Below are 25,990 nucleotides of genomic sequence, written 5' to 3' on the forward strand. Positions count from 1 at the left end.
ATACAGAGATAGGAGGGAGGGTTGTGGGGTTAGGGGAGGTTACCGAGATAGGGAGGGGTGTGGGTTTAGGGGAGATTACCGAGATAGGGAGGGGTGTGGGGTTAGGGGAGGTTATAGAGATCAGGAGGGCTGTGGGGTTAGGGGGGGTTACAAAGTTAGAGAGGGGTGTGGGGTTAGGGGAGGTTACACAGATAGGGAGGGGTGTGGGTTTAGGGGTGGTTACAGAGATAGGGAGAGGTGTGGGGTTAGGGGAGATTACCGAGATAGGGAGGGGTGTGGGCTTAGGGGAGGTTACAGAGATAGGGAAGGGTGTGGGGTTAGGGGAGGTTACAGAGATAGGGAGGGGTGTGGGGTTAGGGGAGGTTACAGAGATAGGGAGGGGTGTGGGGTTAGGGGAGGTTACAGAGATAGGGAGGGGTGTGGGCTTAGGGGAGGTTACAGAGATAGGGAGGGGTGTGGGGTTAGCGGAGGTTACATAGATAGGGAGGGGTGTGGGATTAGGGGAGGTTACAGAGATAGGGAGGGGTGTGGGGTTAGCAGAGGTTACCGAGATAGGGAGGGCTGTGGGGTTAGCGGAGGTTACAGAGATAGGGAGGATTGTAGGGTTAGGGGAGGTTACAGAGATAGGGAGGGCTGTGCGATTCGGAGCGGTGACAGAGATATGGAGGGGTGTGGGGTTTAGGGGAGGTTACAGAGTTAGGGAGGGGTGTGGGGTTAGGGGAGGTTATAGATATAGGGAGGGGTGTGAGGTTAGGGGAGGTTACAGAGATACGGAGGGGTGTGGGGTTAAGGGAGGTTAAGAGATCGGGAGGGCTGTGGGGTTAGGGGAGGTTACACAGATAGGGAGGGGTGTGGGGTTAGGGGAGGTTACAGAGATAGGGAGGGGTGTGCAGTTTAGGGAGGTTACAGAGATCGGGAGGGCTGTGTGGTTAGGGGAGGTTACAAAGATAGAGAGGGGTGTGGGGTTAGGGGAGGTTACACAGATAGGGAGGGGTGTGAGGTTAGGGCAGGTTAAGAGATACGAAGGGTGGTAAGGTTAGGGGAGGTTACAGAGATAGGGAGGGCTGTGGGGGTTAGGGGAGGTTACAGAGATAGGCAGCGGTGTGGGTTAGGGGAGGTTACAGAGATAGGGAGGGCTGTGGGCTTAGGGGAGGGGAATGTTTGTGAAGAACTTTGAAAATTAGGGTAGCAAGAGGGCTGAGTGTGTTGCTGTCATTTTGCTTGAATAGTGCCTGAAAGTAATGATCTTACAGAACACCTTAAATAGTAAACATTGCAATCTGTGATATAAAAATACTCAAAACTGTTTTTAATTCAAAATTATATTACAGTTAACACGAAATGTTAGTTTTTTCATCACCAACATTCATTTTTAATGTTTATCTGATAATGCTGTTTTAAATATTTCAGTAATGGTTTCAGAATCATATTTGGTTACATCATATATTAATAACTTTCATTCCACCCACTGCAAATAGGCAAATGTGTGTTTTGAAAAGTTGTTTTTATACTTTACAAGTCTAGTTGGGAATATTCACAGGTCAATGCAATTAACACCAACATTGAATTATAAAGGAATATCACGTAAGCAAGTTTGGCATTCAACCATGGAGTACCAGAAACAGCAATCTCTGGGTTTGTACCCATATGTTATTCATTATCCTGTCAAACAAAGGAAATAATTTCCTGCCATAAAACATTTAGTCTCAGGTTAGCTATATCCTTAGAAAAGGTTACGATGATGATTCCCCCTGTCAGTGAGATTTCCTGTCAGTTTCACTATTCAGCATCAAACAAAATTGGGCTTGGGCTATAGGGTGAGGCTGAATAGGCTAGGGCTATTTTCCCTGGAATGTTGGAGGCTGATGGCTGACCTGATAGAGATGTATAAAAACATGAAGGGCACGGATATGGTGAACAACCAAGGTCTTTTCCCCAAAGTAGGGGGATCCAAAACTAGAGGTTCAAGCTGTGAGGGGAAAGATTTATAAGGGACCTAAGATGCAACTTTTTCACATGTGTGGAATGAGCTGCCAGAAGAAGTGTTGGAAGCTGGTATAATTACCAGGCATCTGGATGGGTATATGAATAGGAAGAGCTGGGTGCTGGCGAATGGGACTAGGATTAGGTTAGGATATCTGGTTAGAAGGATGAGTTGGACCGAAGGGTCTGTTTCTGTGCTGACATCTCCATGACATTCCCAAAAAAAGAGAAAAATATTCTGTCCTTGCTGTTTCTTTCTGACCTGGAGTCAAGATTACAAGCATGTTATCAACTGTACCTTACCAACAGCAATTCATTTCTAATTACCTTTAGAATAATTCGTGTGGACAGAAATTAGTTCATATCCTTTAATCTGTTCCTTAAGCATTAAATATAATATTGTACACTCAGTGCAGTGACAGTAAACTGTTTGGTTCATTTCGAGCAGCATTTCAGATTTGTGATGTATACCACAACTAGATTACATTCAAACTCATTAAATTGTCCTAAAATGAATGTTTACATTGCTGTATAATTTGACCCATTCTCCAGGTCTTCTCGCAGGCTTTGGTTGAGATTTCTGTCTGCTACATTGGAGCAATATTGGATAATTAAAGTCTTAGTTTATCCTATCAAGTTCCGCTTACTTAATTCGCAAAGTGTTCTGTGTGACATTCTTGTGTAAATAACAAAATGGAAGATACAAAAATAGGTTTGAGGAGAGAACAGATGAGCGCTTGCTGCTCAAGGATGAAGAGATTGCCCACTTTATCAAACCCTGTGAAATTAATCTGTCATAGCAAGGAAAGAAACGGCAGGGCCTGAATTTTAAAAAAAAATTGCTTTTGACATATCGGTGATGCCATTTCAATGTTACAAGGAATCAGTTTGAAAGAATGTCAACAGCTGTTACTCACTGTTTTAAACAGGAAAATCTACACTGCGTCAAAAATCCAAATCAAATTCAGAAGTTGATTTCAAAGGTCAGGATTTTCCCAGCTCTGTGAAAATGGTTTTGGAGGGAGATATGGTGTGAGAATTTGGAACACGGTCATCAGCTCATCTCCTTGTTGTGTTCCCAAACCTCCCCCCACCCCACCCCCCAACCAATATGAATTTCGCAAGGACTGCAGTCAGTCACCGATAGAGGGGAGACTTACAGAGTCCCAAATGAGTGGCCGATTTACCTAGAAGGCTGCCTGGTTTATCCTGCTGTGTCTGGAGTCCAGCAATGAATCAGATGCTTCACGGAGGGAGGTTGGAGCTGCCTAGCATTGCAAGGGGAATCAGTGAGCTCAGTTAGCTGGAAGGCTGGTTTGTGATGCAGAATGATCACAATGCAGAATGGGTTTGGTTCCCACTGGGCTGAGCTTACCATGAAGGACTCTCCCGCTCCCCTCCCCTGGAGTGTGGTGACCCTCAGGTTAAACGGCTGCCAGTCATCTCTCCCTAAAAACCCGAAGAAGTGCGAACTCTGGAAATCAGAATTGAAAGCTGAAACTGCTGGAAAAGCTCAGCGGGGTCTGGCAGCATCTGTGGAGAGAAATCACAGACTTTTGATGAAGGCACACCAAACGTTGACTCCCGTTTCTCTTCACAAATGCTGCCAGAGCTATTTCTGGTTTTATCTCTCTCTCTTTTCTTCCTTATGAGAGAGCAGGACCATGATCCTTTACTTTTATGACTATTGCAGCTCTCTGATCACTTGTCAGCAGTAATTCTAAATGTATCTGTATTCCAAACAAATGACTTGACACTGTAGGCATGACATGGAGACTAAAGCTCCCTACTGACAGCAGAGGGCCCACTTTGAGCCTATTAATGACCTGATGGCCATTGAATGGCCACAGGCTAATCTCACTAAACTGTTAAAGGCCCTCTCTACTTTAGGTCTGAAGAATGCTGACTATGTCTCCCAGGACCAGGACATCAGCTTACAGCTGGAACAGGAAGGATCCAGTTAATGTCATCCAGGTTGGATCCACAATAGAGCAAGAACCAAGAATGAGACTCTGCTGAGGGTGTTTGAGGAACTCGAGTAAAACTTCAAAACCAATCTCAAAAGATAAGCCTCCGAGCTGTGTCAAAACAAACAGATCAGGTTTAGCCAAAAGAGTGGTATGGGAGACAGGGATTTACCAGAGTTCACTTCAGCCTTGCTGGGACCAATACCACAAAATTAAATAGTTAGGACAGGAAAGGAGGATTTACACTAAAGAAGGGGAGAGCAGGTTTGGGTAAGACTAGACCTGTAATCTGAATCCAAAAATCAAGAAACTCACATTATTTTACAGGTTTTCCACTTATTCTGTTCTCAATAAATCTCTCACCTGCTTGGAGTGTATGCTAGACACATTGAAGCTTAAGAAAATCTTAATCCAGACCAAGGAAATAAATCTAGAAAGGCAATGGTTACCTTCTCTTTGGAGGTAATAAAAGGTCCCCTCAGACATATCTAGGGGTGAGTCATGGAGAATGCTGCTGACAGTGTTACACTCCCAAAGACAAGCGATATTGGGCGGCACAGTGGCACAGTGGTTAGCACTGCTGCCTCACAGCGCCAGAGACCTGGGTTCAGTTCCCGCCTCAGGCGACTGACTGTGTGGAGTTTGCACGTTGTCCCTGTGTCTGCATGGGTGTGCTCCGGTGTCCTCCCACAGTCCAAAGATGTGCAGGTCAGGGAATTGGCTGTGCTAAATTGCCTGTAGTGTTAGGTAAGGGGTATGGGTGGGTTGCGCTTCGGTGGGTAGGTGTGGATTTGTTGGGCCAAAGGGCCTGTTTCCACACTGTAATGTAATCTAAAAAAAAATCTATATTGAACTGGAACTGGAATCCTATCTGTGATCTTACTGCCAAGTAAAAATAGCGTGGAATAGAACCCCATCTGGAAGAAACTGTTCGTCAGGGTTGAGATGTAGCAGGAGTGGGTTTTTTTGTCTTGCTTATATTTTAAGAGAGGGACGGGAAAACATTCACATTTGATCTCTATCGGCAGACAATAGGGAATGAAGGGAACAGGTGGGAAAGTGGAGTTGAAGCCCAAGCTCTGCCAGGATCACATTAAATGGCGGAACAGGTTCAATGGGCTGAATGGTCTTCTCCTGTGTTGTAAAAGGTAACGGTTCTGAAACTGCTAATGTTATAAGTTTCATTAACCACCAGCCAATCCGACGATGTCGTAGAGTGAGAGGTAGGAATAGGGCCGATAATCTTAGGGGCAACAAGGAGTGCAGACCAATGTCCACAACCCTCCTCATAGTCTTAGTAGCAATGTCCAACAAATGAATGCACCTTGTGCATGATTTTAATATGCAATAAACTGCATCTTGTTAAGTCATGTGCCACTTCTAGTTAAGGCTCACTAGCAGATGATCCTCCAACACCAGTTTGACCCTTGGGCACAGTCAGAGGAAAGAAGATTGATGACAGCATCTTTCGATCCCAAAACTCCACATCCTGCTCCACTTCCCGGTGTTTCTCTTCTTCCTCTTTAAGCTGTCGGAGGGTTAGTAACCCTCAATAAGGAGCTTCCTTGTTGTAAACCACCATGCAGTCATGAAAGATTGAAGACAAAGACAATAGCTCCACTGGAAACGATGCAGAAGACATGTAGTTCCAGAGGTCTTACCCCTGGCTAACAGTTCAACACAACTGCTCAACAGTGAATGACAGTGAAATCAGAGTGAAGCAGCAATGTGCTGTGGCCAAGAGAATATTACAGCAGAACCAGCCTGTTAACTCATTTCGACAGCAGTTATCAATGTCTTTTGAATCGAATCAAATTAAATACTCAGCAGATTGAACGTTATCTTCGAGGAAAATGTAATTTTCCCATCAGTAAGCTCTTTTCAGTGTTCTGTCAGTTAATTTTTAATCAATGTCTAAATATTCCACTTTACGTTATAGACACTAATCAAAACTAAAACTTAATGCCTTTTTTTTTGCATCATCGTGTTCAAGCACTAAAGGGGATTAAAGATGGCAGCTCTCAGTCGGTCAAGGCCTCACTCACTGGGCAATAAGTCACAGAAAATAATGTTTCAAATGACTCCATTTTAATGTCTAATAGAATATTGTTGACATAAAATGGGTTTTAATTGGAGGACAGCGAATTAAATACAATTTGTTAATGCAGTGAGTCTCTCAGTACAAAACCTGTGTTTTAGGCAAATAATTTCTTGTAGCTGTTTAACTACAACAGGATAAGCCAAATAGAGACAGTGTTTCACAACATAACACTACTCCCTCCAGGCTGTGTTCTGAATCAAAGCTGATTGATGGTCAGTTGAAAAGCATCCTCAGTGGGTTGGCTCTAAGGTTCCCATGTGGAACAAAGGGTTTTTATATGGTCTGTTCCCCACCTATTCCCAACCCCACCCCCCAAAAAAACTCCTGGCTTCATTCAGCTTCTAGTGAAGGAATTAAGTCATTCTAGAATACAGACAGCAACACTCACTGGGGGGGGTCTAATCTTCCGGACCAAGCTGAGGTATTGCTGACCTGACAATAGGGCTGCTTGCTTACTGTCTCAAACTAGCCCAGAGTGCAGTAAAACCTAAACTATCCAGAAATGGTGGGTGACATGCAGCCACAAGAAGACCTTCATTTTCTTAACTCAGTGATATCAAGTGGCTTGTCCACTGCCATACTGAAATGGCCCACAGATGCCATTCTGGATTGGCCTAGTTTTTGTGACAGGCAAACTCTGGGAGGTGTCAAACTTGGCTCTCCCATTCCCGACAGCCCCTTCAGAATGCAACACAACTGTGACACAAAATAAAGGCGCTGTCCTATTCGGCAAGAACAGATGAGTGATTGGGGTTAAACCCAATTCATAAAGGAGTGCTCACTGGATATTGCAGCAACAGGGAGGAAACTTCACTCTGCACCGCACTGACAGTGGCTGTAGAATAGTGTGATTATAGAATCCCTACAGTGAGGAAACAGGCCGTTTGGCCCAACAGGTCCACACTGACTCTCCGAAGAGTAACCCACCCAGGACCATTCCCCTACCCCGTTACTCTACATTTTCCTTGACTAATGCACCTAACCCATACATCCCTGAACACTATGGGCAATTTAGCATAGCCAATTCGCCTAACCTGCACATCTTCACACAGACTCAGTGAGAATGTGCAAACCCCGCACAGGCAGCCACCCAAGGCTGGAATCGAACCCAGGTCCCTGGCGTTGTGAGGCAGCAATGCTAACCACTGACGCTGATAGTGAGTCTGAAAAGTATGTCAAGGTTCCATTCCCCAAAGTTATCAAAGAAAGCTAATCCTTCCAAAGAACTAGCTACCTCACTCTATGTTGAATGCTTCATTTGTGCTGGATGTTTAATTTCTGACAGTATTAAAATACCAGTTTGTTCAGGTCAGAATATGGGTCATTCCCTTTTCCGAAGATGTGCAAGTTAGGGTGGATTGGCCATAGTGTCCAGGGATGGGCAGGCTAGGTGGGTGAGCCACGGGAGCTGCAGGGCGACAGAGATAGGGTAGGGGAGTGGGTCTGGATAGGATGCTCTTCGGAGGGTTAGTATGGAATTGATGGACTGAATGGCCTGCTTCCACACCTCTATATAGTCATCTCTTCACTGCTGTCCATGGCTATTATAGCATCTACAATAGGGATTCTATGATTCAATAATAGCCATGGACAGCAGTGAAGCAGCAAGTTAAGAATATCAAAATCAACAATGTCTAGCTATCCAAGCAGCGAATACTAAGTCTGGGCAAAAACCCTGGATGCTTCATTCCTTGGCTCAAGGTGCCAAGCTCAGTTGTAGTTCTTCTATTCGTGACCCTTTGAAGATCAACCACCTTCAGTAATCACCAAAGAAAAGAGGGTTTGAATGTTAAGGAGAGATTGGATAGGCTGGGACTTCTTTCACTGGAGGATAGGGGCGACCTTATAGAGACGTATAAAATCATGAGCTTTATAGATAAGGCGAATGGCAGAGATCTTTTCACTATGATTTTGGGATCGCAGGCATATTTTTAAGGTGAGAGGAGAAAGATTTAAAAGACATGTGGGGGCAACTTTTTTACACAGAGAGTGGTTCATGTGGGGCATGAACTTCCAGAGGAAGTGGTGGGTACGGGTACAGTTACAACGTTTAAACGGCATTTAGATAAGTACATGAATAGGAATGTTGGGATGGACTTGAGCCAAGTGCAGGCAGGTGGGACTAGTTCACTTTAAGATTATGGTCGGCATGGACTGGTTGGACCAAAGGGTCTGCTTCCGTGCTGTAGGATTCTATGAAAAGTTTTACATGCTTAAGTACAAACTAAGAAATATACTCCCCAATCTCAGTCTCAGCAAAGCCTTTGGCAAATACATATAAATTGCAGACTTTAAAAGCTAATGGTAAAGTGCACTAATGATTACCAGACTGCTCTCTCTCGATAAACACATCCAGAAATGCTTTTCAATTTCGGCTTTATTTTGTTATAATAGTAATTCTAATGGCATTTGACATTGAGCCTTGTTCAGGATTACTTTTTTGTTGTCAAGTTGCTGGGACAAGTATACTGATAAAGTCATTGTAAGGGAAAAGGAGCCATGAACGACTGTGAGTCAAATGTGTGTCTCCAATCTCACATGTGTGTAAGATTGTGGAACTCACAGTGCAAGGAGTGGGAAACGAGGTCCAATCAGATGCAGGGGGTGGGGGGAGAAATGACTGGATTAAGGGGGGGGGGGGAGAAATGACTGGATTAAGAGCTAAAAATGTGTTGCTGGAAAAGCGCAGCAGGTCAGGCAGCATCCAAGGAACAGGAGAATCGACGTCGATTCTCCTGTTCCTTGGATGCTGCCTGACCTGCTGCGCTTTTCCAGCAACACATTTTCAGCTCTGATCTCCAGCATCTGCAGTCCTCACTTTCTCCTCGTGGATTAAGAGCTAGCAAAGAAGAGAAATTGTAAAGTACTACGCAGTTAGCTCTTCTATACCGTGATGGTTGCATTCTTGAATAACCCCGCATTATAGAAAAATCATGCTTTCGAAACAGCACTTAAAGCGTTGGCGATGTAACATGTTTTTTAAAGTTTGTGTTTCAGAAACAACAACCCCCATTCATCAATTGCGTTACAGTGAATTTGTGTTGACAAGATGGGTGTTATAGCAGAACAATTTATTTATAGATATATATTTAATTTCTAATTTTAATATTCAATATTTTGAAATCTCAACCAACAATTGAATCACAGAATTGTTATAGTGCAAGAGGAAGCAATTCAGCCTATTGAAGTTACATCAGATCTATTTCCAAGCACAACTGCCTGCCTTTTCCCATATGCTTGCATACCATTTCTATCCAAATAACCATCCAGTGCGCTCTTGAATGAGCCAATTGGATCAACCTCCATCCACATCTGTCAGTGCCTTCCTGGCCCTCGCTGTGAGATATAAAGATTTCACTCACATCACACTTGCTTTGTTTGCACATCATTTTAAATCTTGACTTAATCAGAGGTGAAAAAGGAATCTGTATTTGTAATGGCTTTCGGTGTCAGAAATGTTGTTTGGAAATCATTATCAATTATCGCACTGTTAACATAATCAAAATGACGACAAACATGATTGTTTGACAGTGATGTAGCTTACACCTGTTTAAAAGCAACTTCATGGTGAGAAAAACTGCAGACGCTGTAAATCAGAAACAGAAGCAGAAATTTGCTGGAGAAGCTCAGCACGTCTGGCAACCATGGCACAGGGAAATCAGAGTTAACGTTTTGAGTTGAGTGACCCTTCCTCAGTCATTGCTTTTCAGCACTGAGCCAGCAAGATGCTGCCTTTGCAAGACCGTAACAGTACATGTATATTTGCAAGGGATGAGAGGTGTGACTCAGATAAAATCTATTAGATTTCCATGCAAATCTGTCCCCGGTTAAAGTTGCTTATCGTATTTACAAACAAAAAATAAGGAACATCTTTATATTTGCTGTTATTTTGATAATAAAGTAATTTGCTTTCCAAAACAGTACAGTTTTTGCAACAGTGCATAAAAAAAAGTAGAATGAACAAGTGCTTCAATTTATTTTGCTATAATCTTGCGCTGTTGCAAAAAGATTGACCTACAATGGCTTCACTTTGCCTTTTACATGAATAAAAGAAAACTAAACTTATGTCTGGAAGAGTACAGCACAAATCGTACTCCCAGAGTGCAGGGGAGGTGAAAGAGATGGAGCAAATTTCGATTTGAAATGCCTGAATATTGTCAGAAAGGCAGAAACACCAAAGGAAATAATGGATCCCATCGTTCGGAATTTCTCTGAAAGAGTGGTTTGGATGAGACTTCCAGCTGATGGTAACAATTGGAAGTTCATTGTACAATGCTTGTAATGTTCTGTCTTGAAATGCACAGTGAGATAAAAGAAGGTTTGTCCCTCTAGGTTTGTAAGGATATTGATGGCAAGCAAAACTCCCACTTATCCTCAAATTCACAACTTACCTCAAAGGTGTTTCAGATGTTTCTAATGAAATCCTCTGTATAAAAATGAAAGTAAATATTGCATAGTACATACCGAGCTCTATAACTGACAGGCAACTCATTTGTTAGTTTCCTGAGTTCATGTAAGTTGAAGAATTATTTTGATGCAAACACCTAACTGTATTCAACAGTGCCAGGTCTGATTTTCCAACACTCTTGTTTGTCTCGCCACTTTAATGGAAAGGAAGAGCTTCACATTTTTACACGGAGCAGCACATCATGGGAGGCAATGGCCTGGTTGCTAGACTATTAATCCAATAAGTCAAGTAATGTTCTGGAGACTCCAGTTCAAATCCCCATGGCAGAAGATGGAGGTTGAATGCAATAAAATTATGTGTCTAATGATGACCAGGAAACTGTTGCCGATTGTCGAGAAAAACCCATCTAGATTATTAATGTCCTTTAGGGAAGGAAACTGCCATCTTTACCTGGTCAGGCCCTACATGTGACTCCAGACCCACAGCAATGTGGTTGGCTCTTAACTGTCCTCTGGGCAATTAAGGATGGCCAATAAATGTTGGTCTTGTCAGTGATAACATAACAAGATAGGAACTAGGAGTAGGAACAGGCAATTCAGCCTCTCAAGTCTGATCCTCTATTTGATAAAATCATGGTTGACCTCATCTTGGACTCAATTCCATTTTCCTGCCCATTTTCCTTTAAGCTGCTACTAAGTAAAAATCTGTCTCACTGCTCCTTAAATTTATGTCCCAGCATCCACTGCACTCTGGGATAGTGAATTCCACAAACCCTTGACCCTTTGAGAGAAGTTATTTCTCCTCATCTGTGTTTTTTTTTTAATCTGCAATGTCGTATTGTAAAACCGTGACCTCTCATTCTAGATTGTCCACGTGAGGAAACATCCTCTCTACGTCTACTTTGTCAATCCCTTTTGCATCTTATACACCTCAAGTGGATCTCCTCCAGAGAATATAGGCCTGAACTACTCAATGCCTGTTCATAATGCAAGCATCTCATCTCTGGAATCAATCTAGTGAACCTCCTTTGTCTCCGTTACAACTACATGCCCCATCAAGTAAAAGACTCAAGATTGTCTGCAGTACTCCAGGTGTGGTCTCACTAACACCTCATACAGTCGCAGCAACACTTCCCCACTTTTATTCTCTATCCCTCTATCAATAAATGCCAAAATTCCCTATGCCCTCCTTATTACCTGCTGTACCTACATACTAGTTTTCTGTGCTTCATGTACAAGGCCACCCAGATCCCTCTGCACTGAAACACTTGTGAAGTTAATTTACAAGTTAGTCTAGCTGTACAGGAGTCAGTCCGTGTTTCACAATATCTAAGCCTTCCTGGTAATTATTTGCTTAACTCCAGCAGAGCACTCTGAATTCTCTGCTTTAAATGGAGACTTTTGGAAGGTTCCCGGCAAAGGGGAATCCAAATTTTCAATTTCCCAGGAAATGGCCTTGGTTCCTGCGACATCAGGGATTCCAGAGGATCCCAGTGTTCAACTCCACAACTCCCATCAATCCTGCAGAAGTGACTACCCAGCCATTGGAAAGTCCGGGCCAATCGTTTTACAAATGTCATTGTGGATGGTAACCGGGCTTGTTAAATATTTCACAGTCTTAATGTGGAGATTAACTTCACTCGGTCGGCTGAGTACTCACGATAAGAGGTGCCCACTGTGAACACAACTCATGATACCATTGTGCAGTCACTGCCCTCCCCACGATTTGGTGGCTCAGTGGTTTGCACTGCTACCACACAGCGCCACAGACCTGGGTTCGATTCCAGCCTTGGGTGATTGACTGTGTGGGTTTCCTCCAGGTGCTCCGGTTTCCTCCCACAGTCCAAAGATATGCAGCTTAGGGTAGATTGGCCATGCTAAATTAGAGGCACAGTGATGTATAGCATAGAAACAGACCCTTCAGTCTAAATTGTCCATGCTGACCAGATATCCTAAGTTAATCTCGTCCCATTTGCCAACATTTGGCCAATATCCATCTAAACCCTTCCTGTTCAAATACCCATCCAGATGCCTTGTAAATGTTGCAATGGTACCAGCCTCCACACGTCCTCTTGTAGCTCATTTCATATATGCGTCACCATCCATGTGAAAAGGTTGCCCCTTAGGTCTCTTTCAAACCTTTCCCCTCTCACCTTAAACCTTTGCCCTCTAGTTTTAAACTCCCCCACCCCAGGGAAAAGACTTTGTTCACCCTATTCAAGCCAATTGTGTCCAGGGGTATGCAGGCTAAGTGGGTTAGCCATGGGAAATGCTGGCTTACAGGAATAGGGTGGGTGTGTGGTTTTGGGTGGGATGCTTGTCGGAGGGTCGGTCTGGACACACTGGGCTGAATGGCCTGCTTCCACACTGTGGGGGTTCAACGATTGGTGCAGAGTTCAGATGGAGCTCAATGCTCTAAGTTTCGAACAGGGCCATGGATGGGGTGGACGCTGGGGGCTGCTAAGGATGTGGTTCCGCTGCTTGCACTGACCTGGGAGCCCAGACAGACAGAGGATAATGTGTCATCCTGGCCAACTAGACTCCACCCAGTTGGAGCAGGCAATGAGGTGATGTACTGACCGCTGAGGAACTGGGAGAACCAGAAGTTGGCAGCGCTCAGGCAGAGGGGAAAGACGGGCTTTGGTTTCTGAGGGTAAAACAAGTTGTTGGACCCTGAAGGGGTGGTGTCAAGTCAGGGTCCGGGCATGTGCTAAGGAGGAGAATGAGGACATTGGGTAGGATGAAGCTACCCTTGCCCACGACTGCACTGATCTGCACCGGGAACATTAATTCAGACAGGATGTGATTGATATCCACCAGATGGGAGCTGGGTGCGTATACCCTGATGAGGGGCTTAAGACTGAAACGTCAACTTGCCTGCTCCTCGGATGCTGCCTGACCTGCTGAGCTTTTGCAGCCCCACGCTATTCAACTTTGACTCTCTGCAGTCCTTACTTTCTCTCGATAGCTGGCTGCAGCAGAATATCATGGAACATAAATTAGTCTTTGACCCTGGTGCGAGAATTTGCTTGTCAGGGCAAACCTCAGCCTCTATTCAAATCATAGAACCCCTTGAGTGCAGAAAGAGGCCGTTCAGCCCATTGAGTTTGCATCAACCCTCCGAACAGTATCCTACCCAGTCTCACAGTGAAAATTCCTCTTTTAAAATACTCAATGCAAATTGAACTTAGCCAAAGGGAAGTTAGATGCAGCCCATTATGTTTAAACTTTACCCCTAATATCACCAAATGTACAAGTTACATTGAAATTACACTTTATATTACAGCACAATTTGAAACCTCAAATGAGAAAAGAAGGAAGACACATGAATTAGGGAACGAAGAGGGTATCAGAGTTAACTTCCCGAGTCCAGTATGACTTCTTCAGAACTACAATATAATTCCTGAATCTGTCCTCTCTCAAAATTTATTTTGTGCATTCATTAAGAGCAAATGTCAATCTAACTTTCAAATCAATGAAAAGTGTTTTGTGTAACATTTCGCCCACGCTAAAAGTGGTTTGTTTTTTACATAACAAGTTTGGAGAGTTAACAAGTCAACTAGATGCTCAGTCCCAAAAGATTTCAAGAATTTACATCTTATAGCTGCATAATATGCAGTATGCTTTCACTGATCTGGTGTCATGGCTTCACTGTCAAGACAGGAATACCTTCTCAAGGGGACCAGCAGTTTTCTTCCCAACCCTCTTTATAATAGCAGAGTGAATAGGGGAAAAAGCAAAATACTGTGCGATGTTGGAAAACTGAAGGAAAACAGAAAATGCTGGGAAGACTCCACAGGTCTGGCAGCCTCTGTGGAGAGAGAACTAACATTTCAAATTAATGACCCATGATCAGAATTGGGAAAGGTTTGAAATGTAATAGGGTCTAAACAATGCATGGGTGAGGCAAAAGAGCAGAAGGGAAAATCTTTGACAGGGCGAAATACAGATTAGATTAAATGACAAAGCAGTTAATTGTGTAGAATTGAAGGGAAAGGCGGTTACAAAATAAGTTATGAATCAACAGTAGGTATGCATAACAAAGTCATGAATAGTTGCCTTTAGGAAGGATAGGATAAAGGGGAATGAGACAAGATAGAAAAAGATAGCAAACAGCAGAGTAAAAGGAACCACAATAGAGCAGAGGTAATGGTCTGTAAATGTTGAATTCAATGTCGACTCGAAAGTGCCCAGTTGGATATTCTTAAGCTTGTGTTGAGCTTTGTTGGAACACTGCAGGTGGTCAAGGACAGAGTGAGAGAAAGTTGAATTAGATTAACAGGAAACTCAGGGTCAAGCCTATGGACTGCAAAGCAGTTACCTGGAGTGTATTACATTTCTTCGCCATTGAGAAAAATGTCAAGTCAGACCTCTGTGCTACAGGGGCTCAAAGCATTCAGAGCAGCTTTCAGAAAAAAAAGAGCAAGGAGGTGTTTTGGTGAATGTTCAGCATGAATCTCAGCCTCTGTCAGGGGTGGACCACATAGACAGAGCCAACCTCAGTTTCTGCTGGGCTGCACTGCTGCACAGACGAGCGTACTGCTTATTGTAGAATTGAACTGAAGGCTGTTTCCTTACTGGAAGTAAAAGGTATTGAGGGTGCCAATATTATTCAAACATACTATTGCAAACACCGTAATCTGAAAAAATAACTAAATTTACCAAACACAAACGATGGCACCACCAACTGGATTTCACTTCTTATAACTTGAACGTTGCTGAAAGAAAAGGCACATTCTGTCAAATCTTTCTATCCTCACGACTGCTTCAGAATCTGAGGAGTTGTGTATGGTGCTGAACATTGTGCAAACACCCCTGGCTTCTGACCTTGTGATGGAGGGAAGGGCATTGATGAAGCACCTGGAGATGGTTGGGCCCAGGACCCCACCCTGAGGAACTCCTACAGAGATGTCCGAGAGCTGAGATGGCTGACCTCCAACAACCACAAGCATTCTCCAGATAGCCCTGGCTTCTTGATGTCATATTCAGTGAAATTCTGTATTGATGTCACGGGCAGTCATTCTCACCTCAACTCTGGAGTTCAATTCCTTTATCTATATTTGGAATAACATAGAACATAGAACAGTACAGCGCAGTACAGGCCCTTTGGCCCTCGATGTTGCGCTGCCCTGTCATACTAATCTGAAGCCCATCCCACCTACACTCTTCCATGTGCGTCCATTTGCCTGTCCAATGACGACTTAAATGCACTTAAACTTGGCGAATCTACTACCGATGCAGGCAAAGCATTCCATACCCTTACTACTAGGAGAAAGTGAGGACTGCAGATGCTGGAGATCAGAGCTGAAAAATGTGTTGCTGGAAAAGCGCAGCAGGTCAGACAGCATCAAAGGAGCAGGAGAATCGACGTCGATTCTCCTGCTCCTTTGATGCTGCCTGACCTGCTGCGCTTTTCCAGCAACACATTTTTCATACCCTTACTACTCCCTGAGTAAAGAATAAGGTCAACAGTTGTTAGGCAATGAGTGAATGATGATTGTGGAGAAAGTGACTCTTGATAGCTCTGTTGAGTACACCTTGCTGATGACTGAGAGTAGACTTAGGTGGATATGTTATGCTTTTTTGTGGACAGGGCACATTTGGCAATTCGAAGCCACATTCATTCAAATCATCAAGAATATAACATTGTTTCAGCTTCTCCACATTGACTTTCTTATTCATACCTACTCTTGATCCATAACTTATTTTGTAACTGCCTTTCCCTTCAATTCTACACAATTAACTGCTTTGTCATTTAATCTAATCTGTATTTCGCTCTGTCAAAGATTTTCCCTTCTGCTCTTTTGCCTCACCCATGCATTGCTTAGACCCTATTACACTTCAAACATTTCCCAATTCTGATCATGGGTCATTGATTTAAAATGTTAGTTCTCTCTCCACAGAGGCTGCCAGACCTGTGGAGTCTTCCCAGCATTTTCTGTCTTCCTTCAGTTTTCCAACATTCCACAGTATGTTGCTTTTTCCCCTATTCATCACTCTGCCCTTTCACTTTGCAGATGTTTAAAATTGCAAATATTGCAAAGAGGCTTGTGGAAAAAACTGCTGGTCCCCTTGAGAAGATACTCAGATAGCCAGGGCTTTAGGTGTTCCAAGTGCAGCTCTTAGAATGCCCGCCTTCATTGCACCAGCATTCCCTCTAACTTACTTATAGCAGCACAGGCCTCTGACTCTGGTGTGTGTAGTAACTCCCAGAACCGGAAGTACATGCCGCAATCAACGTGCCACTACCAATCACTGTGAGCGGAACCTTGGAATGGTTCACACGTGTGCACCAATGCAGCTTAGAGGTAGGTGCTGCTCTCCTAGCTTGACGGTAATGGCGGGCTGAGAATTAAGCCAGACAATGAGGTGAGCTGATGCCAAGCAATGCCTGCTGCTGATGGTGAACAGTTTGGGTGTTTAGTTCCGTTTGTACCTGTCCTATTTAGCATGGCGGTAATGGGGAGGGCAGTCATCCTAAATGTGAGAATGGCACATCTCTCCTGTCCAGCAGACAGATGCAACTATGACAGCTAGATTAGTGCGAATGAGGTGAAGAAGGTTTTTGTTCCTCTTGTAGCTTCCCTCTAAAGCTACCGCCAGCTCCACACTCGTCCTGATGTCCAGCTCAGACAGTCCTGGTGCAACTGAGCTGTGGTGCTACTGCTGATGGCTATTCAGATTCCCCCACCCAAGGAACATTCTATGTCACTCTCTGTGTTTCCTCATGGGATAGTATTGATTCGTCAGCCGAGGGGATGAGTGAGGTGGGTTTTGTCAGTGGGTGGTAATCATCGGGAGGTTTCCTTAACCATGTTTGACCTGCAGCCGTGAGAATCCATGGGATCCGGAGTCAATGTTGAGGGTTTCTTGTGCAACACCCTCATGACTGTATACCAACATGCCACCAACTCTGTTGAGTACGTCCTGTCTCACTGACAAGGAAAGACCCAGTGATGGAGATGCTGGTGTCTGGAATATTGGCTATGAGGTACGATACAGTGAATGAATGTCGATGAGGTGGCTCTTTAATGAGTTGGGGTTACAGCTCTCCCAAGTTTGCCCCAAGATCGGCATCTGATAGTAAGTTGGATGTAGAAAGGTGTATCTTTATCATTTCATATGATAAGGTTAATCCCACATGATCCATCAAAGTTTATTCATAACTGACATCTCTGTAGCAGTTTGATACACATGAATGGATTGATTGATTATTTGAGAAGGAAATCAGAAATGGGTCTGGAGTCATATGTAGGTCAGACCTGATTTCCTTCCTGAAGAATGTTAATGAGATTTTACAGCTACCGGTAATATTTAATGGTCACCATTACTGAGGCCACCTTTAAATTCCAGAAATATCTATGAGTGAATTTGAAATTCCAGCAATTGCTGCAGTGGGATTCTGTCATGAGCCTAGGTCCTTGGATGACTAATTCTGTAGCATTATCACTGTGTAACCCGGCTTGATGCTTTGACTGACGTAAAGTAGGCTCTGAGGGGATTATATGCATGGTACAGGGTTTCAGTTATTTTGTGCTCAATGCTGGTGGCAAGACTAACATTACCATCCTTCAAGCTTTCATTGTCAATGCACAAAAATCTTCCCCAATGTTTTACAAAATGCTTTTTAGTTGACTTCACAAGCGTGCGCTTTGTATTTCTCTCTCTCCAGGTCTGCTCGGAATGGTGGCTCATGTGATGTACACTCAGGTGTTCCAGGTGACAGTCAGTCTTGGACCCGAGGACTGGAGACCACATTCCTGGGATTACGGCTGGTCGTTCTGGTATGAGGTTTCACATCTTTTCAATATCACGTGAAGACATGCATGCCTCTGGTGACCGAAACATTTTTCAGGATGTGAATTACAACTGCTTCTCAGTTTTAACGACGGGTGTTGACTTTTATTTGACCTGTCCTTTGCATGTTGCTCCTTTGATTACTCAGTGTTGAGATTGAAGTAGGGTCTGCTACTGCAGTCAGGCAATGTAATGTCAGCTAATTAATTTAGGTTACTTTTTAGATTAGATTACTTACAGTGTGGAAACAGGCCCTTCGGCCCAACAAGTCCACACCAACCCACCCAGACCCATTCCCCTACATTTTGACCCCTGCACCTAACACGGGCAATTTAGAGTGGCCAATTAACCTGACCTGCACATTTTTGGACTGTGGGAGGAAACTGGAGCACCCAGAGGAAACCCACGCAAACATGGGGAGAATATGCAAACTCCACACAGTCAGTCGCCTGAAGCAGGAATTGAACCCGGGGTCTCTGGCACTGTGAGGCAGCAGTGCTAATGGTGTGGAGATGATTAAGGAAGGATTTATACATATAGAAAAATAGAGGGCATTATTTTCTTAACTGACATGTCTCAAGTAATCTCCAATTTCAGCAAATGGAACTTGGGAAGCCATTCTCTGAAAGAATTTTCCAAATCTACATTAGGGGGCTTCATCAAGTGCCTACAGTGCAGGTAGAGGCCATTTCAGCCCGATGAGTTTGCAGACTATCCCAACACCCTCACTGCACTATCCCTATAAATTCACCTATCCTTTGCAATGTTAGAATCTCCGTAAAGATCAAAACACTTAAAATATCCAAACTTCCAGTGAATAAGTGAAAGAACGAGAGAGAAAAAATTAATGTTTAAGACTTTACTGTAAAATGGAAACTGAAAGCAACATTAACTAAATGTCATTTGTGTAGACAAATTATACTTCGGCACAGAACTTTTCCCCTTTTTTAAGTAGAGTTATAGAAAGCCTACAGTGTAGAAAGAGGCCAGTCAGCCCATCAAATCTGCACCTCATCTCATGCAGACCCAATTTACCACAGAAAGTTATTGGCACCAGTCTGTTAGATAGTGTCATGAGGGAGCTGGATATGGCCCTTGCAGCTAAAGGGATCAAGGGTATGGAAAGTGGGATACTGAGATTGCATGATCATATTGAAAGGTGGTGCAGGCTCAAAGGCCTACTCTTGCACTTGATTTCTATGACTAACCCACCTTGCTTGCACAATTTAGCCTGGCCAATCCACCTAACCTGCACATCTTTGGACCTGAAGGAGGAAACCAGAGCAAACCCATGCAGACACAGGGAGAATATGCAAACTTCACACTGATAGTCACCTGAGTCTGGAATCAAACTTTGGTCCCTTGTGCTGTGAGGCAACAGTGCTAACCACTGAGCCACAATGCCAAACATCTGCTTCAGCATATTAGAACATAGAACATAGAACACTACAGCGCAATACAGGCCCTTCGGCCCTTGATGTTGCGCCAACTTGTGAAACCAATCTGAACTGCATTTAACCTACACTATTCCATTCTCATCCATATGTCTATCCAATGACCATGTAAATCCCCTTAAAGTTGGCGAGTCTACTATTGTTGCAGGCAGTGCATTCCATGCACCTACTACTCTCTGAGTAAAGAAACTACCTCTGACATCTGTCCTATATCTATCTTCCCTCAATTTAAAGCTATGTTCTCTTGTGCTGCCATCACTATCTGAGGAAAACGGCTCTCCCTGTCCATCCTATCTAACCCTCTGATTATCTTGTATGTCTCAATTAAGTCACCTCTCAACCTTCCTTCTCTAACAAAAACAGCCTCAAGTCCCTCAGCCTTTCCTCGTAAGACCTTCCTTCCATACCAGGCAACATCCTAGTAAATCTCCTCTGAATCCTTTCCAAAGCTTCCACATCCTTCCTATAATGCAGTGACCAGAACTGTACACAATACTCCAAGTGTGGCCACACCAGAGTTTTGTACAGCTGCAGCATGGTCTCACGGTTTCGAAACTCAATTCCTCTACCAATAAAAGCTAACACACTGTATGCCTTCTTAACAACCCTATCAACCTGGGTGGCAACTTTCAAGGATTTATGCACCTGGACACCGAGATCTCTCTGCTCATCCACACTATCAAGAATCTTACCATTAGCCAAGTACTCTGCATTCCTGTTATTTCTTCTAAAGTGAATCACCTCCCACTTTTCCGCATTAAACTCCATTTGCCACCTCTCAGCCCAGCTCTGTGCTTATCTATGTCTCTCTGTAACCTGCAGCATCCCTCATCACTATCCACAACTCTACCGACCTTAGTGTCATCCACAAATTTACTAACCCATCCATCTATGCCCTCATCCAAGTCATTTATGAAAATAATAAACATCAGTGGACCCAATACAGATCCTTGCAGGACAGCACTAGTAACTGCACACCAGGATGAATATTTCCCATCAACCACCATCCTCTGTCTTCTTTCAGCCAACTAATTTCTGATCGAAACCGCTAAATCACCCTCAATCCCATGCCTCCATATTTTGTGCAATAGCCTACCATGGAGAACCTTATCAAAGGCCTTACTGAAATTCATATACACCACATCAATGGCTTTGCCCTCATTCACCTGTATGGCCACCTTCTCAAAGAACTCACTGAGGTTTGTGAGGCATGACCTACCCTTCACAAAACCATGTTGCCTATCTCTAATCAACTTATTCCTCTCTAGATGATTATAAATCCTTCCTCTTATAACCCTTTCCAGCACTTTACCCACAGCTAAAGAAAGGTTCACAGGTCTATAATTACCAGGGTTGTCTCTACTCCCCTTCTTGAACAAGGGAACAACATTTGCTATCCGCCAGTCTCTGGCACTATTCCTGTAGACAATGACAGCATAAAGATCAAATCCAAAAGCTTGACAATCTCCTCCCTGGCCTCCCAGAGAATCCTAGGATAAATCCCATCTGGCCCAGGGGACTTATCTATTTTTACACTTTTCAGAATTGCTAACACTTCCTCCTTATGCACCTCAATCTCATCTCGTCTAGCAGCCTGTAGCTCAGTATTCCCCCCGACCACAATGCCTTTTTCTAGTGTGAATGCTAATGAAAAGTATTCATTTAGCACTTCCCCATCTCATCTGACTCCACACACAACTTCCCACTATTATGCTTGATTGGCCCTAATCTTACTCTAGTCGATAGAAAGCCTTAAGGTTTTTCTTGATCCTATCCGCCAACAACTTGTCATGTCCCGTCCTTCTTAGCTCTTTCTTTCAGTCTTTCCTGGCTAACTTGTAACTCACAACTTCCCTAATTGAGCCTTCATGTCTCATCCTAACATGAGCCTGCCTCTTCCTCTTGACAAGAGATTCAACTTTTTTTAGTAAACCATGGCTCCCTCACTTGACCATTTCCTCCCTGCCTGACAGGTACATACTGTTCCTTGAATAAGCTCCACTTTTCAGTTGTGCCCATCCCCTGCAGTTTCCTTCCCCATCCTATGCAGGCTAAATATTGCCTAATCACATTGTAATTGCCTTTCTCCCAGCTATAACTTTTGCTATAACTCCTGATGAAGGGATTATGCCTGAAACGTTGATTCTCCTGCTCCTCAGATACTGCCTGACCTGCTGTGCTTTTCAAGCACTACACTCTTGACTATAACTTTTGCCCTGTGGTATACACCTATCCCTTTCTATCACCAAAGTAAACATAACCAAATTGTGGTCACTACACCAAAATGCTCACCTACCTCTAAACCTAACACCTGGCCAGGTTCATTACCCAGTACCAAATCCAATGTGGCCTTGCCTCCTATTGGCCTATCTACATACTGTGTCTGGAAACCCTCCTGCACACATTGGACAAAAACTGACCCATCTAAAGTATTTGAATTATAGTATTCCCCGTCAATATTTGGAAAGTTAAAGTCCCCATAACAACTACCCCGTCACTCTCGCTCCTATCGAGGATCATCTTTGCTATCCTTTCCTCTACATGTCCAGAACTATTTGGAGGCCTATAGAAACCTCCCAACAGGGTGACCCTCTCCTTTCTTGTTTCTAATCTCAGCTCATACGACCTCAGTAGACGAGTCCTCAAACACCCTTTCTGCAACCGTAATACTGTACTTGACTAACAGTGCCACACCACCCCCTCTTTTACCATTTTCTCAAATTATGTAAAGGAATCAGATGAGTCTACATCATCAAATTTTTATTACTTCTCCTGCTGATATGTCTCTCACTAACTTTTCCACACCCAACATTCACCCATGCACTTTCCCCATCTTAGCTTCCTGATGTCAGGCAATGTACAAGTGCAGGACCTGTACAGGAACTAAAATATCAGAGCTGTCTAGGATAGAAACTGCCTCCTCCAGTCATTTAAATATGTTATCATTCAGTTCAGGTATCTGAGCAGAAAACAGAAACACTTTGGAGAATTGTGGGGTTTTTTTGTGACAAATTGTCAAAGATAATACTTTGGTTACAAGCATGGTCAATAACATGGGAAATGAATCAGAGAGTTATTGACTTGAAATCTGGGACAGGTCTGTGGTGTCTGAGTACATGGGGGAACCAGCTAATCCTCATGGTCAGTTTTGATTTGGAAGAGTTCTCCCAAAATCTTTTCCGAGCTCAGCTAGATCCAGGTTTTGTTTTCTTTATTCGTTCACGGGATGAGGACATTGCTGGTGAGGCAATGGTTAAGAGTCAATCACATTGCGGTGGGTCTGGAGTCACATGCAGACCAGACCAGGTAAAGATGATAGTTTCCTTCCCTAAAGGACATTAGTGAACCAGATGGGTTTTTTCCCACAATCGACAATGGATTCATAGTCATCATAGACTCTTCATTCCAGATCTTGTTTTTAATTGAATTCGAACCCTGGTCCCCAGAACACTATCGGGATCTCTGGATTAACAGTTGAACAGTGTGGCCCTGGAAAAGCACAGCCAGTCAGGCGGCATCCGAGGAGCAGGAGAGCTGAAGTTTCGAGCTGAAACTCTTCATCAGGAATGTGGGGAGTCATCATTTTCTCTGCGGATTAACAGTCCACTAGGCCATTGCCTGCTCTTTCACTTAACAGTGAAATACAGGCAGATACTAGAAATTTGAAATAAAAAGAGGAAGTGACGGAGAACCTCAGCAGGTCTGACAGCATCAGTGGAGAGAGTTAATGTTTCAACTTCGATATGCCTCTTCTTCAGAATGAAAGATCAAAACACTTCTCAGTTTCTGCTGAGTTTCTCTTGCACTTCCTGTTTTTATTTCAGCTAGATCTACCTCCAGAGTGAGAGGAAATCTCTCTCATCATCCTCTGGGAGTGACAGCTGCACTGGAGAGAATGGGAGGTCAGGGATGGGGGGAGGAGGGGGCTGGAGGGTATTATTAGTCAGAGTTGGGGGGTTAGATGGGGAAGTGTGTGGTTCTGCATGCAGCGGGGCTAAGACCGAGCTGACATCATGAAGGTCCAAAGCTTCACCTAGCCCACAGGAAAATCGAAAATAAAGGTCAGGAATTTATCTGGGTCTTTTTTGATCCCTAATGCAGCTCTTGTCAGGACTGGCCTGACAAGGAAACCCCTACCCAAACCTCGGAATAATAACACATCTCAAATTGTTTATTTAACCTATTTTTTTAATGGAAGTGTTCTGAGATGTTGTTACATACCTCTGGAATAGATGAGACTTGAACCCAGGCTTCTTAGTCCAGGGGTAGGGAGAGTCGATAAAGCATGGCGCTGGTAAAAGCACAGCAAGTCAGGCAGCATCTGAGAAGCAGGAGAATCGACGTTTTGGTCTTGACCCTTCATCAGGACTGTGGAGAGGGAAAAGGGTTGAGGAATAAATAGATGGAAGGGGGTGGGACGAAGTGACGGTAGATGGGATGGTGATAGGTGGGTGAAGGTAGGAGGTGATGGTGATAGGTCGGAGGGGAACGTGGAGCGGATAGGTGGGAAGGAAGATGGGCAGCTAGGTCAGGTCAAGAGAGTGGAAGCAAGTCAGAGAGTTGGATCTGGAATGGGGTAGACAGGAGATGGGGGAGGGAAGATTTGGAAACTGGTGAATTCAATATTCATGCAGTGTGGTTGTAGGCTCCTGAGGTGGAAGATGAGCTGTTCCTCCTCCATTTGTGGGAGACAGTGTGTCGGAGGTGGGGGAGGCCCAGAATATGAATGTCATAGGGAGAGTGGGAAGGGGAGTTGAAATGGATGGCTACAGGAAGGTGGGATTGGTTGGTGCGTGTGGACCAGAGATGTTCCCTGAACCATTCCATGAGTTTGCGCTTGGTCTCTCCAATGTGGAGGAGACCACATCAAGAGCAAAGGATATGCAAGTGAATCTCTGCCAGATGTTAAATGATCCTTTGGGGCCTAGGACAGAGATGAGGGGGGAGGTGTGGGCATAGGTTTTGCACCTCTTATGGTGGCAGGGGAAGGTGGCAGGAGTGGAGAGGGGGTTGGCAGGGAATGTGGACCAAACAAAGGAGTCAGGGAGGGAACGGGTTTGGGATACTGATGCTGTGCCACAAGAAGGCCCCTTAATGCTGCTTTTTTTATTGAATGTATTTTTCTAATCAGCCTGTTCAGATATGTTATTACACACTTCTGAGGCAATTGGGACATGAAACCAGGCCTCTCAGTTCAGGCATGGGACACAACCACTGTGCCACAAAAGGGCACCGATGATAAGCAATAAATAGTGCTTATTTAACCTACTTTTCTAATCAACTTGCTCAGAGATGTTATTACACCCCTCTGGAATAGGAGGGATGAATCTAGGCCACTTGGTCCAGGCGTAGGGATACTAACATGTGCCATAAGAGGTCCCTTAATAATACATGTTTTTTATTTAACCTACTTTACTAATCAACCTGTTTAGACGTGTTATTACACGCCTCAGGAGGAGGTGGGACTTCAGCCTGGGGCCTTCTGGTCCAGAGGTAGGAAAATACTACCATGATTCAAGAGAGTTTGTTAATAATGCATTTGAGTGCTCATAACTTCATCAGGATGAGATACTCATAGTTAAAGAAGGATTTATTAGCCGCAGCACTATTCCACAGTATAGCAGAGATCGCATGTAGAAGAAGCTTATTGAAGCTTGTAAATGTTATAATGCAAGTTTGAACAGTAACTTAGCACCAATTGGTGAAACTAGTATGGGCTAGCACCCAAATTATTAGTTTAAATCCCAGCCATAAAACAGAAAGGGAGCAGTTAGGACACAGTATTTTCTTACCTTTCTTAAAGTCCTGGTTCACCATGTCAAGATGCTAGAAAATCTGATGAGATGGTGTGGACTGTTTCAGCTGTTCTTCAAAATGTCTTTAAATTACTTAGAGAAATGAATGTCATGATTATCTTTCCAACAGCGAAAGCAAAACGGTGCTGGAAATGCACAGCAGGTCAGGTAAAAACTGTGGAGAAATGGGAGTTAACGGCACCGAAAGTAATTCCGAGGAATGTTTGAAGTGGAGGTTTGGGGAGAGCAGAATGCATTTGAAATCCAGAAGGTTCAGCGAGATGCTTGTGCAATTTCTCCCAATAATGTTACAACGTTATTGCTGGATTTGGTATCACACTGAGCTGCCAACAGACCACCATGCCAGGCAGAGAGACCATAACTTCAGGCTGAGAGACTGACTGAGAGACCACCACGCCAAGCTGAGAAACCACCATGCCAGGCTCAGAGACCATAACTCCAGGCTGAGAGACTACCACACACCAG

The 25,990-nt window shown here is 43.9% G+C and overlaps 1 protein-coding gene across 2 annotated transcripts in view; it reads left to right on the top strand.

The window, feature by feature from the left end:
* Positions 1-25,990, top strand: part of gsg1l (gsg1-like) — a 249,586-nt gene that overhangs the window by 196,643 nt on the left and 26,953 nt on the right. For both annotated transcript variants that reach the window (XM_072559405.1, XM_072559406.1), the window contains one exon: positions 18,131-18,242. In XM_072559405.1, coding sequence (XP_072415506.1) covers positions 18,131-18,242 — 112 coding nt within the window. The remainder of the gene's footprint in view (positions 1-18,130; positions 18,243-25,990) is intronic.

Source organism: Chiloscyllium punctatum, chromosome 40, assembly GCF_047496795.1.
Source record: "Chiloscyllium punctatum isolate Juve2018m chromosome 40, sChiPun1.3, whole genome shotgun sequence".
NCBI lineage: Eukaryota > Metazoa > Chordata > Chondrichthyes > Orectolobiformes > Hemiscylliidae > Chiloscyllium > Chiloscyllium punctatum.